The 15,801-nt window shown below is 45.3% G+C and overlaps 1 protein-coding gene across 1 annotated transcript in view; it reads left to right on the top strand.

Annotated features, from left to right (window-relative positions):
* Positions 1 to 691: 691 nt before the first annotated feature.
* Positions 692 to 15,801, top strand: part of LOC149347456 (uncharacterized) — a 56,767-nt gene continuing 41,657 nt past the window's right edge. Inside the window, exon 1 of the mRNA XM_089587126.1 lies at positions 692 to 971. Coding sequence (XP_089443252.1) covers positions 902 to 971 — 70 coding nt within the window. The 5' untranslated portion in view covers positions 692 to 901. The remainder of the gene's footprint in view (positions 972 to 15,801) is intronic.

The following is a 15,801-nucleotide window of genomic DNA, read 5'->3' as shown; positions in this document are numbered from 1 at the left end:
GAAATATTAGCGAGCGTACGCATAACAAGTGGAACGGTATTGTGACGCCTGAATGCATCGCCGTATACGTCGAAGTCCGCGCGGCTTCCATCAATAGCGGGAACAAGTCGAATATCGCACTGTCTCCCTTTAGTTCTCTCCGAACCGTTACGCACGCAATGGACAAAGCTAACTTCCCTAGTTCAAAATTAAATTAGTGAAACTGGTAATGAGGAGAAGAACGGTGCTTTAACGGAATAAGTCAGGCCGGACCCCAGACCACTGACGACAGACAGGGTGTATGTAGGGTATCAATATAGGGTCGCGATGGCTCTTAGCGGACACTTCTTTTTTTTTTTTCCTGCACCAGTTTACCGTCTCTAACACGCAAAACGCAAAGTTTATGACGCATAACGAAATCACACCCGTACAGAGAGGTCAGCCATTCATTTCCTCAGGGGGTTAATTTGCGTTCACATTTTTCCGCCTCCACCTCTCACAAAAACAACTGCACGCGTCTCGTTACAGCTGCCGGGAGTGGTTTAGAGTTCGCGCTACCGACAAGAGGTCGCGTTGAAGACTACCAACTCGGAAAGGGGGGGAGGCAAGTTGCCAGGGTCGCGCCGTCACGGGTGCTGGTCGAAGGCCAGACCGGTAATCAGCGCGGCAGCACCACAGCGACTGCAGCGTCATCAGCGCCAGCCTTAACGCCCAGAGACGCCGCGCCAAAGCTGCGTACAAACGCGAACGCGTCGCCACGCCGCCCATTGGCAACGGTTCCCACGGGCCTGCGTAGTCTCTCCGCACGCGACCTGAGAGGACAGCAGTCCACTTTGAGCGAACGCAGAGAGGTGTTCAGTTTACTCGAGCCTTGTCTTGAAGACTTCTTTTGTGGGTGAAACCCGAAGGAACTGTGGCAGCCATGGAGTGTGTCAGGTGGACCTGGGCCATACTGTTGTCTGCGTTCTACGTCTCCTGCTTCCTGAAGACGAGTGAGTGTTCTAGTCGTGGCAAGCCAGCGTCTTGCACGATCATACCCAGCAATTCTGGACAAAAGCATTTTTGAGCGGGAAACCGCTTATGAACGCGATTTTTTCACATAATGTAAAATTTCACTATAACAATCTCTCTATCCACAGATCACCCGTTGACAGTGTTGTATTTGATTTTCTATTCTCGTTTTTCCTGTCGTCAAAAGCGTTCCCCACTGGTTTTCTATGGAGATCTTAATTGCTCGATGCGATGGATAGAAACGGTTTTAGAAAGATTTTGCCACATATCAGAATAGTGGACCACTACCTCCAAAATTTCCATAACAGTGTCTTACAATTTTCAAATTTTCAAACTTTTTACCCGAGACAGCTGGACATAGAGATTCTCTTTCGCGCAGCGAGTACAAGTGCAAGGCACTGCCTTGAGCTGTCGCCCATCAATATTCTGATCAGTGCGCACTTCCATGTCCGACAATCTTGAATAAAAATTTTAGAATCTGGAAAACTGCAAGGTACTAGTATAGAAATATTGAAAGTAATAGTCAATTCTTCCGATATATGTTAAATCTTTCTTTTCTAGCGTTTCCATCCCTAGCATCAAGCACTTGAGACTACCATAGAAAACCAATGGGGAAGCTTTTGACGATAACAAATGCGTTACGATGGCAAATACAAAAATGTTTTTGTCCAAGACTGTTGGGTATCAGAACCGCTTTATGACATGGTCGTAGCCTGGTGTGTCGGTGATATGTGGAATGTACAAACATAAATTCGCGGGCAACTCGGCGCACGCCGCATGGCAAGCGAAATTGACTCCCATATTTTTAACCTGCTGCCGAGGTGAAGACCTATTCCAAACCTGCTACCCTACCCACCACCGACTCCAATTTTTGTTCGCGCCAACTCCCATCCCTACCTGAAGGACATGGCCAAGATGACATATTCGCTACAATGCCCATTGTCCCGTCTGAACTTCATAGTGGTCCGTGTCTATCTGAACAACGGTCTACTGGTTACCTTGGAGAACGTGGTTTTCTGGTCCACCCTTACTACGCCGACGCTGATGGTTAAGACGCATACACCCTTTTTACTGGCCGTTACACACCTTTAGGCGTGAAAAAAAAAAAACAAACTTTCCCATCAGCTGCAATCTTCACCACAACCCATCTAGGCCAGAAGTAGCAAAGAAGTCTTTGCCAAAAGTAACTAGGCAGCACGGTTTCCTTCTCTTTCACGCAGTAGAGCCCTCATCGCTTTTCTAAAGATCAAAAAGTTCTTTGAACCCGAGGACAGGGGTTCTCTTACCATACAGAGATTTAGAGCTTGAGGGCTGCCGTATTGGCTTGAATATACTACTGAGAAGCAAACCGCGCAGCCTGGTTAGATTTGGCAAAGACCATACACCAAGGGAATAAAAAAGAACGTAGCACGATAGTTCGCATACACAAAGCAAAGCTATGGAAGGGTAAATAACCAGCTTGTGTTCGGTTTTCCGGTCGCATCGTTTGAACCGCTTCACTTTAACTCATTATTCCAGTTTTCGGCATCGACAATTACAAAATTGTTCCACACAGTATGGAATGAACCACGGAACCCACTTTCAAAGCTTTATTTCTGGGCAGCTTAAAGGTCGTCAAGAGAGGGATTGCCATGAGCTGTTTTCGCAATGCTCTGCAGAAGAGTTGCCACCATAGCATGAAGTCAAGTTTCGACAACCAGGTTAAGCGTTTGCAAGAGGCTGGTTTCCCAAAACCGCTTTTGAATGCTGTGGCAGAGTCGTTGCTGCAAAGAATTAAGAGCCGTGACGAAAAGGTGGCTGACCCTACTAGGGCTGAAAGAAGAAAATTTGAGGTGATGCCTTATGTGCATGGGGCTTCCCACAATATCAAAAAAGTTGCTGCAAGACAAGGTGTCAATGTTGTCTTTTCTGCTCCTTGCAAACTTTCAAGCCTTTGTTCACGTGTCGCGCGTGGCAGAACTAGACCACCTGTTTGTTCGACGCGGCATCAAAACTGCTATGTTCCTTGTGCGACACGGGTGGTTTATAAGATACCGCTGACATGCGAAAAAGTTTACATCGGTCAAACTGGCCGGTGTATAAATGAAAGGCTACGAGAGCACCATAACTCTCTGACTCCTGCTGACGGAGCAAACTTGCCTCGCCATTGCCGCGATTGCGGGTGCTACCCGTTGTTTTCCAATGTTACCTTTCTCGGTAGAGGCAAGGATAAGGTTGAGCGGGAAATCCTCGAAGCATTTCACATTAGCAATCATGGAGATAACTGTGTTAGCACGGCTTCTATCACGTTGATGCAGAAAGAATTAGGTTACTTGTCCCGTTGACACCGCAGTTTGACTATCTTAGGAGATCGCGTTTCTTGATTTTTTGGGCTGGTTTTGCGGTGCCGTTGAGTTGCGCATGCTCTGTTGGGTTTTCTTGGAGACTGGCTGTTTTTTCAATAAAGCACAGTTGATAGTCCAGTCGTTGTGTGTGCCTCGTCTCTCCTTTGTCCCTGTCTTTTTGGCTGGTTTTTCTTAAGTATAATGTACCAACTAACCCAGATTTCAACTCTTCTGCAAAACTTTTCTTCTTCTCTGGGTATCTTTTTAAGTGTGCAGTCTCCGGAAAATCAGGCAATGGTTTGCGCCAGCGCAATTTCTTTCATCACCTGCCGAGCGCGTGCCCTGTCTCATTGCCTTAAGGTGAATTCGGCGCCCAAAGAGCTCGTTGCCTTCTTTGGCCTCCTAGAGCCATCTTCGGGGCATTGGAAGCGGATAGCCAAAATTTGGAAATCCGAGTGCTGGAGACAGGTGAGACTCCAACATGACTGGCTTCGAGTTTTGTGCCTCACCGGACGTAGCGAACACCTTGGGGTTCGATGCCTTCAAGAACACCGTCGCATCGCAGACCAAGCTACTGAGGTGTACTGGAATCAGCTTCGGCGGGAATTGCCAAGAAAGGAACAGTCAAAAGTGCACAGAGGCTCTGTTACCTATCTGGAAGGAACGTCAGTACCTAAGGCAATTGATGACCTACTACAGAATGGGCCCAAGTACAGTATGGAGCCTCGTGTCAGCAGACATGAGCTCCTTGCTACTGTACATCGTGTGGCAGAGAAAGCCGAGATAGACGAGAAGCAGAGGTGTTTGTCTGAAGGCATCGACGTCTTAAGCAAGATAGACAGTAAACAACAAAGGCACATGGACCCTGCTCTTCACCAAGTGGTGGACCATTTCATCGAAAACAAATTGACACTTCTTCAAGCGGACAAGGAAGGAGGGTTTGTGGTTCTTCCTACGAGCACGTTTGGTGATAAGGCTTTGGCAGCCGTACACAAGAATTTCCTTCCTACGAAACGCAAGCCTTCAAAACTGAAGACCACAGCCGTGAGACTCCTAGAAGCCAACAACTTGGATAATCTGGCTCAGAAGGTGAAGAATTGCAAAGGTAATCGCCTCCAAATCTTTTTCTCCGCAAAAACGCACAAGACGGACTGCCCTTTGAGGGCCATTGTGACCGAGGCTGACACCTGGCAAAAGTTAGTGGGCCAGTATTTGCAGCGACACCTGCAGTCCCTTGATGTGCAGGACCCCTGCTACGTTGCAAGCGCAGCTGCTGTGGTTGAAGTTCTCAGCGACGGCATTCCCGGAGCCAACGCTGGGTTTTCTATTGACATCGAAGACTTGTTTTACAGCATCCCTCATGACGAACTTTTTGTTGCAGTGCGTGAAGTGATTGAACAGAACGGCCTAGTTGCCTTCCAAAATGCTTGTGGCATCTCCGTCGATGCGTTCTTAGAACTGTTAACTACTTATCTTTCATCTACCCTTGTAGATTTTAAGGGCGGTCTGTTCATACAGAAAAAAGGAATCTGTATTGGTGCTAGCGTAGCTCCTATCTTGTGCCAAATTTTTTTAGCAAAGTTTGACAACACACTTTTAGGCTCTTTTCTTGACAAACGAGTGTGCAAAGTTTTTAGATATGTTGACGATTTCTTGATAATGTTAAATCTTTCACCGACTGACTCCTTGCATGAGGTTGTAGAAAATGTCTTAGAAGATTTTAAAGCTTGCTCAAGCTCCCTTTCTTTTACCTTTGAACTACCCGCTAACCAGTCGATTCGTTTTTTAGAACTTCAACTAACTTTTCGTGACGATGGCCATGTATGCTGGTGTTTTTTACCTAGGAGTAAGAAGGCTTTATTACCGTACTCGTCTGCACACTCAAAAGTCGTCAAGAGAGGGATTGCCATGAGCTGTTTTCGCAATGCTCTGCAGAAGAGTTGCCACCATAGCATGAAGTCAAGTTTCGACAACCAGGTTAAGCGTTTGCAAGAGGCTGGTTTCCCAAAACCGCTTTTGAATGCTGTGGCAGAGTCGTTGCTGCAAAGAATTAAGAGCCGTGACGAAAAGGTGGCTGACCCTACTAGGGCTGAAAGAAGAAAATTTGAGGTGATGCCTTATGTGCATGGGGCTTCCCACAATATCAAAAAAGTTGCTGCAAGACAAGGTGTCAATGTTGTCTTTTCTGCTCCTTGCAAACTTTCAAGCCTTTGTTCACGTGTCGCGCGTGGCAGAACTAGACCACCTGTTTGTTCGACGCGGCATCAAAACTGCTATGTTCCTTGTGCGACACGGGTGGTTTATAAGATACCGCTGACATGCGAAAAAGTTTACATCGGTCAAACTGGCCGGTGTATAAATGAAAGGCTACGAGAGCACCATAACTCTCTGACTCCTGCTGACGGAGCAAACTTGCCTCGCCATTGCCGCGATTGCGGGTGCTACCCGTTGTTTTCCAATGTTACCTTTCTCGGTAGAGGCAAGGATAAGGTTGAGCGGGAAATCCTCGAAGCATTTCACATTAGCAATCATGGAGATAACTGTGTTAGCACGGCTTCTATCACGTTGATGCAGAAAGAATTAGGTTACTTGTCCCGTTGACACCGCAGTTTGACTATCTTAGGAGATCACGTTTCTTGATTTTTTGGGCTGGTTTTGCGGTGCCGTTGAGTTGCGCATGCTCTGTTGGGTTTTCTTGGAGACTGGCTGTTTTTTCAATAAAGCACAGTTGATAGTCCAGTCGTTGTGTGTGCCTCGTCTCTCCTTTGTCCCTGTCTTTTTGGCTGGTTTTTCTTAAGTATAATGTACCAACTAACCCAGATTTCAACTCTTCAGCTTAAAGGGACACACAGCAGAAACTAAAGTTGACATGCATCTATATATCACTGCGTTGCAACGATAAACACTCTACGTTCAGTAAGAACGCAGGTTTTTCGAAGCTAGAACAGAACATAACAAGAAGCGCAGCTGTCACCATTACCACCAGATTTCGCAAGCAAATTGTCAAGACAGTTATAAGAGCGCACATTTCAGCGGCTAGGCCCCGCCACCCTTCACCTCAAAATGACGTCAGGAATTCAATCCAGTTGCGAAAAGACTTTGAAATCTAATTGTCGCTGCAAAAGATGCATGCTGTCCTGCCGGATAAACATCAACGTAGCCAGAAAAAAAACACAGAATCAAGTTTTACTGAAAAATAAAATTGGAGGAATTTTTCTTGATGCTCGGGGCTCTAAAGTGCAAAGTATGCAAGAACTCCGAGGTTAGTCTCCCTCCTGCAGGTCAGCCGAGTGACGACGACAGATATACCATTTCAAGTGACATGAACATAAGGAACATATTTTTTTATTCTAAAGGACTACAACACGAACTAGACTGACTGTATGTGCTCCAGAGCTGTTAACATTCTTCATGTATTAGAACCATTGAAATATCGAATTGAAATGGCACTGTGCCACCTATAGGAGTGCATTCGAACTATTTGAATTTTGTAAAGTGTTCAAAGCCACGTTGGCTGTGCTGATGAGGAAATGATGGAAGTTGCTACTGAGGTCATGGCACGTATGAAGAGTCCTGAGTTCCTTAAAACAATTCTCGTGGTTCTAGTCTTGCAATCGGTTTGTTACGTTGCCCGCTTACACTATCCACTGAAAAAAAAAAACAACTGTATGTCTTCAAATGTGCTACTTTACCTACTCTACGCTGATCTCAGCACCCATTGGTTATGGTGATCGGTTGCTGACCCGAAAGACGCGGGTTCGATCCCGGCCGCGGTGGTCAAATTTCGATGGAGGCGAAATGCCTGTCAAGGCATGGCTTTACGCTAAAGACATGTTTGTGCTATGGACGGTGAATGATCGCCTATGTAATACACCACAGACCGCTGATCGTGGTTTTACTCTGTGCCGTGATGATATGTTCTTGTAAGACATATTGCAACGAACACTCACGATAGAAATCACTCCATACTGTATCAAATTTTTTCCTGTTGATAATATCTGTACGGTGCCTTGTAATCGCTTTGTTCTAATGGGACTATCCTGTCTTTGTAGCAATCGTGTGAAGCTACGCCATACCGAACCAGCACAATCATCGAAGTCTCTGTTCCGAGAGAGTGCGCTTTGTGTGGGGAGTTTATGCTGCGCTAGAAGACCCTCCTAGCCTGTTACGCTATCTTTGTGCCTGTGTTTTCTTCTCAGAATTTTGTTTTGTGGCGGTGGCGAAGGTCAAGATTACGGTCGGCTCGTATTAAGTAGCCCGGTGATTTGCTGCGCGAGCATGTTCGGATTTTTTTTCTGTTCAAGTAGTTTTTCCGCGTAATGAAGAAATAAAAGTTAAGTTGATGGCCAAATTGAACAATAAATTGGGAAACGAAGCTCCTGTTTACGTCGGCGGTGGCCCGAATTCCACTCGGGGAACAGCTTCGATGGCCTAGACAATTCTCTCATTGCCGTTGACCTGCTGTCGCCCTCCAAAATACCAGAAAATTGTGTGTTTTTAGGAGAACAATAAAAGGAAAGAACAAAAACCTATTATCTGTAAAGGCTCATTTTGGCAAATTATTGTACTCGTTTAAAAAAAACACGATGGCTATAGGTGCAGGTCCTATTCGTTTTTGAACACGAGCTCCGTAGTTGCCAGGTGCACAGATGTAGTCCAGACCGAAACTTGAATTTCCTCCCCCTGACCTGGAGGCTGAGCATCAGCGGCGATAAGGCCCTGCCACGGGTGATACCGAGTGCAAGCGTAACAGGCTTCGTGGTCGAACCGAGCACACGTGCCAGCTTGTCGCTGAATTAATCGTATCAGGACACAAGCTTAACCTTCGCAGTTTTTCCTTGTAAGATAACCCCTCGCGCAGAGTTGTCCGAACTGGACAAATAATAAACAAAACAAACAATATTTAATTGCTAAAATTGAAAGAAGCAACCACGAATCGCCAATTCAGGATGACGAAAAAATTCATTCAAAGGAACACCAATGCATAAAGCATAGTAAGTTGTACAGGGCCTTTACATATTTTCACGCTGCGATCGAAACTTTAAACATAAGCAGTGAAAGGAAAAACCAATGGCGGCTCCGTCAGCGCTGGATCAGACTTGTGCTGTTGGCGTAAATGTAAAGCCCGCTCGAGTTTGTCCATGCAGACAAAAACGAGAGGTTCACGCGGTTACCTTAGCAAACACAGCGAAGCCGACTCCCGCACATAGCTTCAGACGCATGATGTACCGCATTACAGTTGTCTATTAGCGCATAGAAAAATACCGTCGCCAATAACGCCGGTGGTGAAAATGCGCGCGATCATGACGCAGCATAGACAGCGCTTAACACGTAAAAAGAATTATCAAAATGCGCGTGAGCTATCTTGAAATGGCCTCATACCCGACAGTCGTTGACAAAAGCATTTTTCAAGAGGAAATAGTTTATAAACGCAGTTTTTTTTTTCATAATTTGTAAGACTTCACTATAACAAACAATATATTTGCAGATCTCCCCATGATCAGGCTTGCATTTTTTTTTTGCTATTAGCGTTTTCCCTTGCATCAAAAACTTTCCACATTGATTTTCTAATGGCAGTCTTAACTAGTTTCTATGGCAACAAGTAAGATTTTGATGCGCATTGCAAGAGGGGACCAGTACCTTCAACATATCCATAGCAGTAGCTTACAATACTGCAATATTCAAAATTTTTTACCAAGAATGCTGGACATGAACTCTCAACTCACGTTGCTCGGAGGAACCTAGTCGCGTATAAAATCGTGTTTAGGGCGTTTATGAGCGACGCGGAAAAAACAAACAAACAAACAAACAGAACCTCTGATCTCACACCGCACCACTGGATTAGACCAAATAAGGCGAACGCTCGAATAAGAAAACAAGTAGATTCTGTGAAAATCGCGTTTGATGCAATTTAAAAAAAAAAGCTTTCAGTAATCACATGCTGCACTGCGATAGCATGTCAAGTCCCAATGGTAAGAATATTGAGAGTGCGTAAGATTTTGTTGTATAATGAGCCATACGTCATAGAAGCAACACGTTTGAAGAGAAAAGCTGTAGAAACTGGCATTAGAGCTTGTCGTGAGGCAGAAACGGTCTTATTCACGATGCTTGAGTAATAAAAAATAGCTGACTATATTTTGCGGCTTACGGATACTTGAAGTACCGTGGACCTGCATGTAAGTGTAGCACGCCAGTGTAAGAGCTCATGAAGATCAGAAGCAATAGTAGTAGTTTTGAAGATGAATTTCCCCGCTGTCCTTTGCGGTGTGACCACTAATAACCCCTACCCAAGCGCGGATCGCTAATGGATTTGAATGATTGAAGCTGGCTCACTTAAAACAATAGTAAGACATAATCCACTGGGCTTAATCTCACGCGCTCTGTCTTTAAACCCCAGTAGGTTCATATACTGCAAAAGCAAGGAGCCTGCAAAGTCGCACAGCATTACGGCAATATTAAGAAATTGACCATTTTCCTTTTGGTCTCTTCAAATTCATTGATTTTTTCTGTAGCGCCCAATTATTCAACGATATCATAGTGCGTGCTTTGTAATAACCAGGGTGCTTTAGTCTACTGAAACTCAGAAACAAAGCGACAAATCCCTCTCAAAACAGCCCCCCCCCCCCCCCCAAACGTCAGCGTACTCTTATAACATCACGGTCAACCGCCGTGGACCTACAGTGGTCACTAGCAGATGCACATTTGTAGGTGCAAGGTAGCTGAGTGCGATGTCATGACAGTAGGTCGACGTCATTAGCTGGAGGTCGCATTTGAGCGGCATTGCCAGATTTATTCGGGAGATGTACTCGGCTGTGTAGAAAAGACGGGAGAGATTGAAGCAAAGAGATGACATGGTGTCTACAGGTGAGGTCCTTGCATCTATACTTACGGCAGTTTGTCTGTTCTGCACTACAAAAGCCTTTTTTACTGGATTAATTTACAGAGAATGTACTAACCCACCCAAGAAATATATGTCTTCTAGAAAGTGTGATGATAATGTAAAAGACAATACATGACAAAATGTAAATATTAGAAATCTTGTTAGGCCTATGAGTTGCTTTCTAGTGGCATACAAAGCATTCCACGAATTTTCGATGCTGGTGGAACATGATAATATTAGTGCACTACCCGTTGATCGCAAATCAGTGCCTTCGTAATATATATCAGGAATTGTGTTACTGAACGTCGCGAAGCGACACATGGTCTGTGAGGGACGTCGCAGTGGAAGTTTCCGGACCAATTACGACTATCTGTGTTCTTTAATGCGCACTCACACCGCAAAGCGCAAGGACTCTCTTGCCGGGATTCTATCCCACGACCTTCGGATCAGGAGCCGAACGCCAAAACCACTGATCTACCGCAGCGGGCACTTAGTCATCCAGTCAGCTATGTTAGTGACTGAGAACAGATTAGGTATACTTGAACAAAAAGGTAGCGCAAAAAAAAAAGGCGACCACAGGAGGAAGACACCACAAGCACGAACGATTGCGACTTTGCGCCTTTTTATGCGAAGCATACTACTTTAGCTACCACTTCAGCCCTTCACCGTGGTTATGCGCCTCCAAATCACGTGATACATGACGTCACACCAGGTGACACGATGACGTCACGACAGTGGAGAAACGGGGGCCCACCTCGCGGCGTCGCTGTGGTTGTGCGCCTCCAAATCACGTGATACATGACGTCACACCACGTGACTTGATGACGTCACGACAGTGGAGAAACGGGGGCCCACCTCGCGCCGTCGCTGTGGTTGTGCGCCTCCAAATTACGCGACACGATGATGCTTCGCATTCTCCAGGCTTAACCAAGTTAAGCCTCAGCCATTTTTTTTATTCATGTATGTGTCACCAACTAGCCCAGCAACAAGTTTTAGATAATAGGCACTTTCTCTTCTATAAAAGCCCGGTAAAAAAATTAAACGCCGGTCCTTTCCAGAGCGGGGAATTTTGGTCGTGTCCTTTCCTTTGTATCACTAGTCAAAGAGATTATTTGTTAGCCGTGTAAGTGTGAAGAATATTTTAGGAAGTGAGAATGTTTTCAAACTAACCTTGGCCGCAGCGACACGACGAATATAAGCTGTCCGAGCACCAACGCCTTGAAGAACAAACACGCCGCGAAATAGCGCCCGCTCTATCGCCTGGCGGTGTTCCGAAAGCGCCATTTATTTGCATGCGCTGCGTCGCAGAGAGTGCAAGCTTCCTGCCACTTGGCATTCCCGGCGCAAGCCGCGACCAGTGACATGCATGCGCGCACGCGCACGCACACTTATGTAAAGACAAAAATAAAGTCCTGTGTTGAAAGCGCGAGAATTAGGCTTAGCTGGTTGCTCATCATGGTGAAATACGATGCGCGTGCTGCGCCATTTTTCTCACCGGCTGGGCGTCTTCTCAATTTACACTTTATTACGATTGAACTCTTTCGACGCTGACTTTGGCTTATGTGAAGGGCATTCAAGGACCCGGAGCCTGTTTAGGAACTGCAGTGTCTAAACTTTTATGTCTGAGGTCGCCCTAAAGCTTCCTGGCAGTTCTGAACAATTTTAAGTTGCTTTCAACGACACTATAGCAAAGCTCAAAAGCAGGCACCTAAGCTTGAAACTCATCACTCGCAAAAACAAAATCGTGCACACTAAATAACAAGAAATTTCGCCTAAATGTCTTTGAAAAAGTTTGATTTTATGCAGTTCTGAAAAAAATTCTGGTTTGCGCATACTTATGGGACATTATTCGTGTCAGATTTACGCCGACTTTATATTTCCATATCGATAACACAACGCAATTCAACATAACCTCTTTACAGCGGATGCATTGCGAGATACCTTGGGACTGTGTGCAGCGTCAACCTTGCCTCGGAGGGACTGCTTTTAGCCTCCAGATGAAGTGAACCGAGTGATTTTTCCGCTTATTCTTCATAGGTTTTAATCTTCCTTTCACTTGGAAAGCCTCCCTAGAAATCAATTTTTTCATTTCTGCTGTTTGAGGGGCTTACAGCACTCAATGCAGTCATCGACTATTGTTTTCAAATACGTTCCGGAGGCGCTGTATGTCTGCAGTGCTATTCGAGAACGCATCGAGGTTAAATAAAAGGACATGAATGAAGAAACGTCATCGCTACGAGAAGGCTTGTGAAAACATAATTTTTTTTAATCAAAGAGAACATCCGTCAGATACCAGAGCAGCATGACGGTAGGATTTTCCAGTTGTTACCACATACGAAAACTTAGCCTCCAGGGTTCCACTGATAAAGAAAAGGTCGAGAATTGATTACGAGCAACCTTGATTTCTTGTGAAATCTTTTACAACTGGCAATAAGTCTAATTCGAACGCTATGTCTAGCATTGCTTTCCTGAATAGTCATTGCGAATTTAACCGTGAGGCAAGACTAGTCCACGTTCGGGAGATTTAAACTTCCTGACAGAAGAATCAGGTTATGAGATTTAACACGCTTATTCATGCGATTTTTAGCTCGTCGAAGACAGAGATGGAAGAACCGGTCGGCCTACAGTTATCTCCTGTAATATATTTAACACTTCTGTAGTAGGTTCCACAAAAAAGGCACTCAGTTTTAGGTGCAGTCTTTGTCAAAAGTATACATCCCCAAGAGGTTCGCTTCCAAGCCGTGTTGGGGGCTCTTTAGCACAATTGAAAATTCTAAGCTTTAGAGGGTTGAGGACTTGGGTTCCTCCTGCTTTCGTGAGATTAATGTCTCTAAGTATGCAAAAGGAGCCGCACTGCAGGGCTCAGAAGCAGACCCCTTGGGCTGTATACTTTTGACAAAGACTGTACATGAGGTATAATTAACTTTAAATACTGCTTAAAAAGTATAGCAACACCTCCGCCTTTAGTACCGCAGTCTTTCGGGAGAAGCTGCCGTTCTTGGAAGGTATACTAGCGTTGTCGCAATTCCAGAATATTTTCATAGCTTGTGTCTGTTAAACACAATTGTTTTCTTGGAGATGCAAATTCAGCGCTTCATCTAAAAAAGAAAAACAATGAGGAAACTGCACGAAAAACATTATGCAATATCGTTATGCAGTTCATCCCGGTCAGTTATGATGAAATGCTGCTTTTGTGAGATCCGTAAGCCTAGCGGTTGAGCGTCCGCCTCGCATTCGGGAGGTGCTGGGTTCGATCCCCGGTGCCTCCGGGTACCCACCGGTGATGCAGTGGGTACAAGCTTACCCCTGGTCTGGTGCTCGGCTTATGTAGGGTGAAATGCTTGGGAAGTGGGTCCTCGACCCCAACTCGAAAAGAAGAAAAATACCTTGTGCCATGGCACTCTTTGGCCGCAGATGCAGATGTCCATAAAAATTCATTCATCAACAATTATCTCACTCACGTGAGAAATGTGTTCATTTGTGTGTGCCTAGTTTTTATTTCGAAGTACCTGTTTATTTCTAAGTGCCACATAGCTATAGATGCAGCTGCTAGGGTACAAGGATTTGCTAATGGCTACAGTACATATCACAAACACAAAAAATGACTAATGCGCACTGCTGGTCAAGACAATCTATAGTGGGAACAACCTGAAGTCCTTAGTGAAAACGGCTTGCCTTTAGGAATAGTAATGAGTGCTCTACCGCAATCAGTCAGCTTTATTAACTCAAGAGGCCGCACAAACTATACCAGTATTGCTGTATTTATTTTAAAAATAATTCACTTCCATTGATACATTTTTTATCTCATCTGCTTTTAATGGCACTGTTACTAATTTCCGCACCTGTGCCCGAACTAGCCGTCACGTCTGTGTAGTATTTTATATTGACATAGTAATAAGTGACCCAGCAAAATTCAATAAACTCCCGTAACATATACAAGAGATGAGAGCTTCGGTACGGGTAGGCCCAGATAATGTAACAGTCTTATGGCATTTCGATTTCTTGGCAAGCACTTTCACCGATCACCCCCAGGCTGTAGCACCACGTCCTTCTAACAGGCAAAACACGAGTGGGAGCGCAGCGGCGCCGTTGGGAGGCGCCCGGTATCTGTCTTTGCTCTCCGAGTAATAGTTCGTGCTCGGACAGCTCAAGCAGCGCTGAGGCGCGTTCTATTTCTCAATGACAACCCCCTGCATCGCCGTCAAGGCCACCGCCACTGACCGCACAACACGGCGCCGAGAAAAGTAAAAGGAAACGGGCAAGTTGTGCCGGTAATCCCGGAAAAGAGTCCTCGTGTGTCGTTCTCCTCTTCTTTTTCTGAACTTGCTTGCAGACGCTTTCGTTTTAGACATTAAGCGCTAAAGAAAAAGAAACTGCGAGGTTCAAACTTCCTAGAAGACACTGAAGACCTTGAAGGCGAGTGAAGCAAAGGTATCGGTTCGCAAATAACAGTATTTGGAAAGCTACTTGTACATGCAATTTGTGTTTCTTTAGGAGTCAAGCCAAAAATTCGATTAATTTTATTTCCATACAGAAGCAGACCTGCTTGCGTGAAAATATTGTACCTCAGGTCACCTTAGGCTGGCCAGAGCGTTTCCTCGGAGGTAGTCAGGAGAAAAAGAGGCCCTCTTTTTAGGTTTGCTTCGACAAAAAAATGTGACAATCATTATTTCGCCGATATTATCTTATTTCCGCGCTTATTCGAAACGTTTCGCATTGAAAAGGATGTGCACCCTTATGGTCGTTATATACTGACGCGCTGCAGCAAGCCGAAAGGTGTAGACGATATGACGAATGGTGAATACATGATTTAATGGTCAGCGAGCGTGTCCCGAGACCGAGCGCTCGCGCCACTGTGGCTTCGCTTTTTCCTGACATCTAACAGTATTTTCCAGGCCCTAAAACAACCCAGTTACAGTTGTACGCCGATAGAGCAGCCGGTGATGTGTATCATGTGTCGTCATACTCGCCGTTTTTTATTCGTGCCAGAGATGGACGCATAATGGCATGGCTAAAAAACCACGCATTATGTACGACACAGCATTTCAGCGAGGCTTAATGATAAAAGCTGCATTGGAACAAGGAAAAAAATAATAAATCACAGAAACAGGAAGTAAAGCATCCCTCACTCTTATGTAGAGCGCTCGAGCGGCTCACTTCCCTGCTTAAAAATCTACAAGTGGTCGTAGATTCCAGCTATTAGAGGCAACTCGTGCGGTAGTATACAGCCACACAAAGCTGGAAGTAAGATGGCCAACAGGACTTGCCCGCGGAACATGGGCTACTTTCTCATTTCAGCTATCGTTGCGTAACACTCACTGCCCGAGCGCTCTACCCAAGGATGACGCCGACTGTACGTGTATGTCAAGCTGTAAGTGATAAATAGAAGAAAAGACAATGCAAGAAAACTGGTAAAGAAAGAGAATCAGCTACAAACCCCGCGGAACGGGATGAGAGAGGCAGAGCTCTGGAGTAGAAGCCAAAATTCGTAAGTGGTGGTAGATAGGTTACGATATGACAGCTAGGAAGAAAGACCTCGCTCGGACCAGTAAAGCGTCGCATGTGAGGATGAAGCCAATTTTCTTACAAAAGAATACGCCGTAATGA

This window comes from Amblyomma mixtum, chromosome 4 (genome assembly GCF_055824585.1).
Source record: "Amblyomma mixtum isolate Tamu chromosome 4, ASM5582458v1, whole genome shotgun sequence".
Classification (NCBI taxonomy): domain Eukaryota; kingdom Metazoa; phylum Arthropoda; class Arachnida; order Ixodida; family Ixodidae; genus Amblyomma; species Amblyomma mixtum.
Note: the sequence above shows the minus strand (reverse complement) of the source record. Positions and strands in the feature narration are given on the sequence as shown.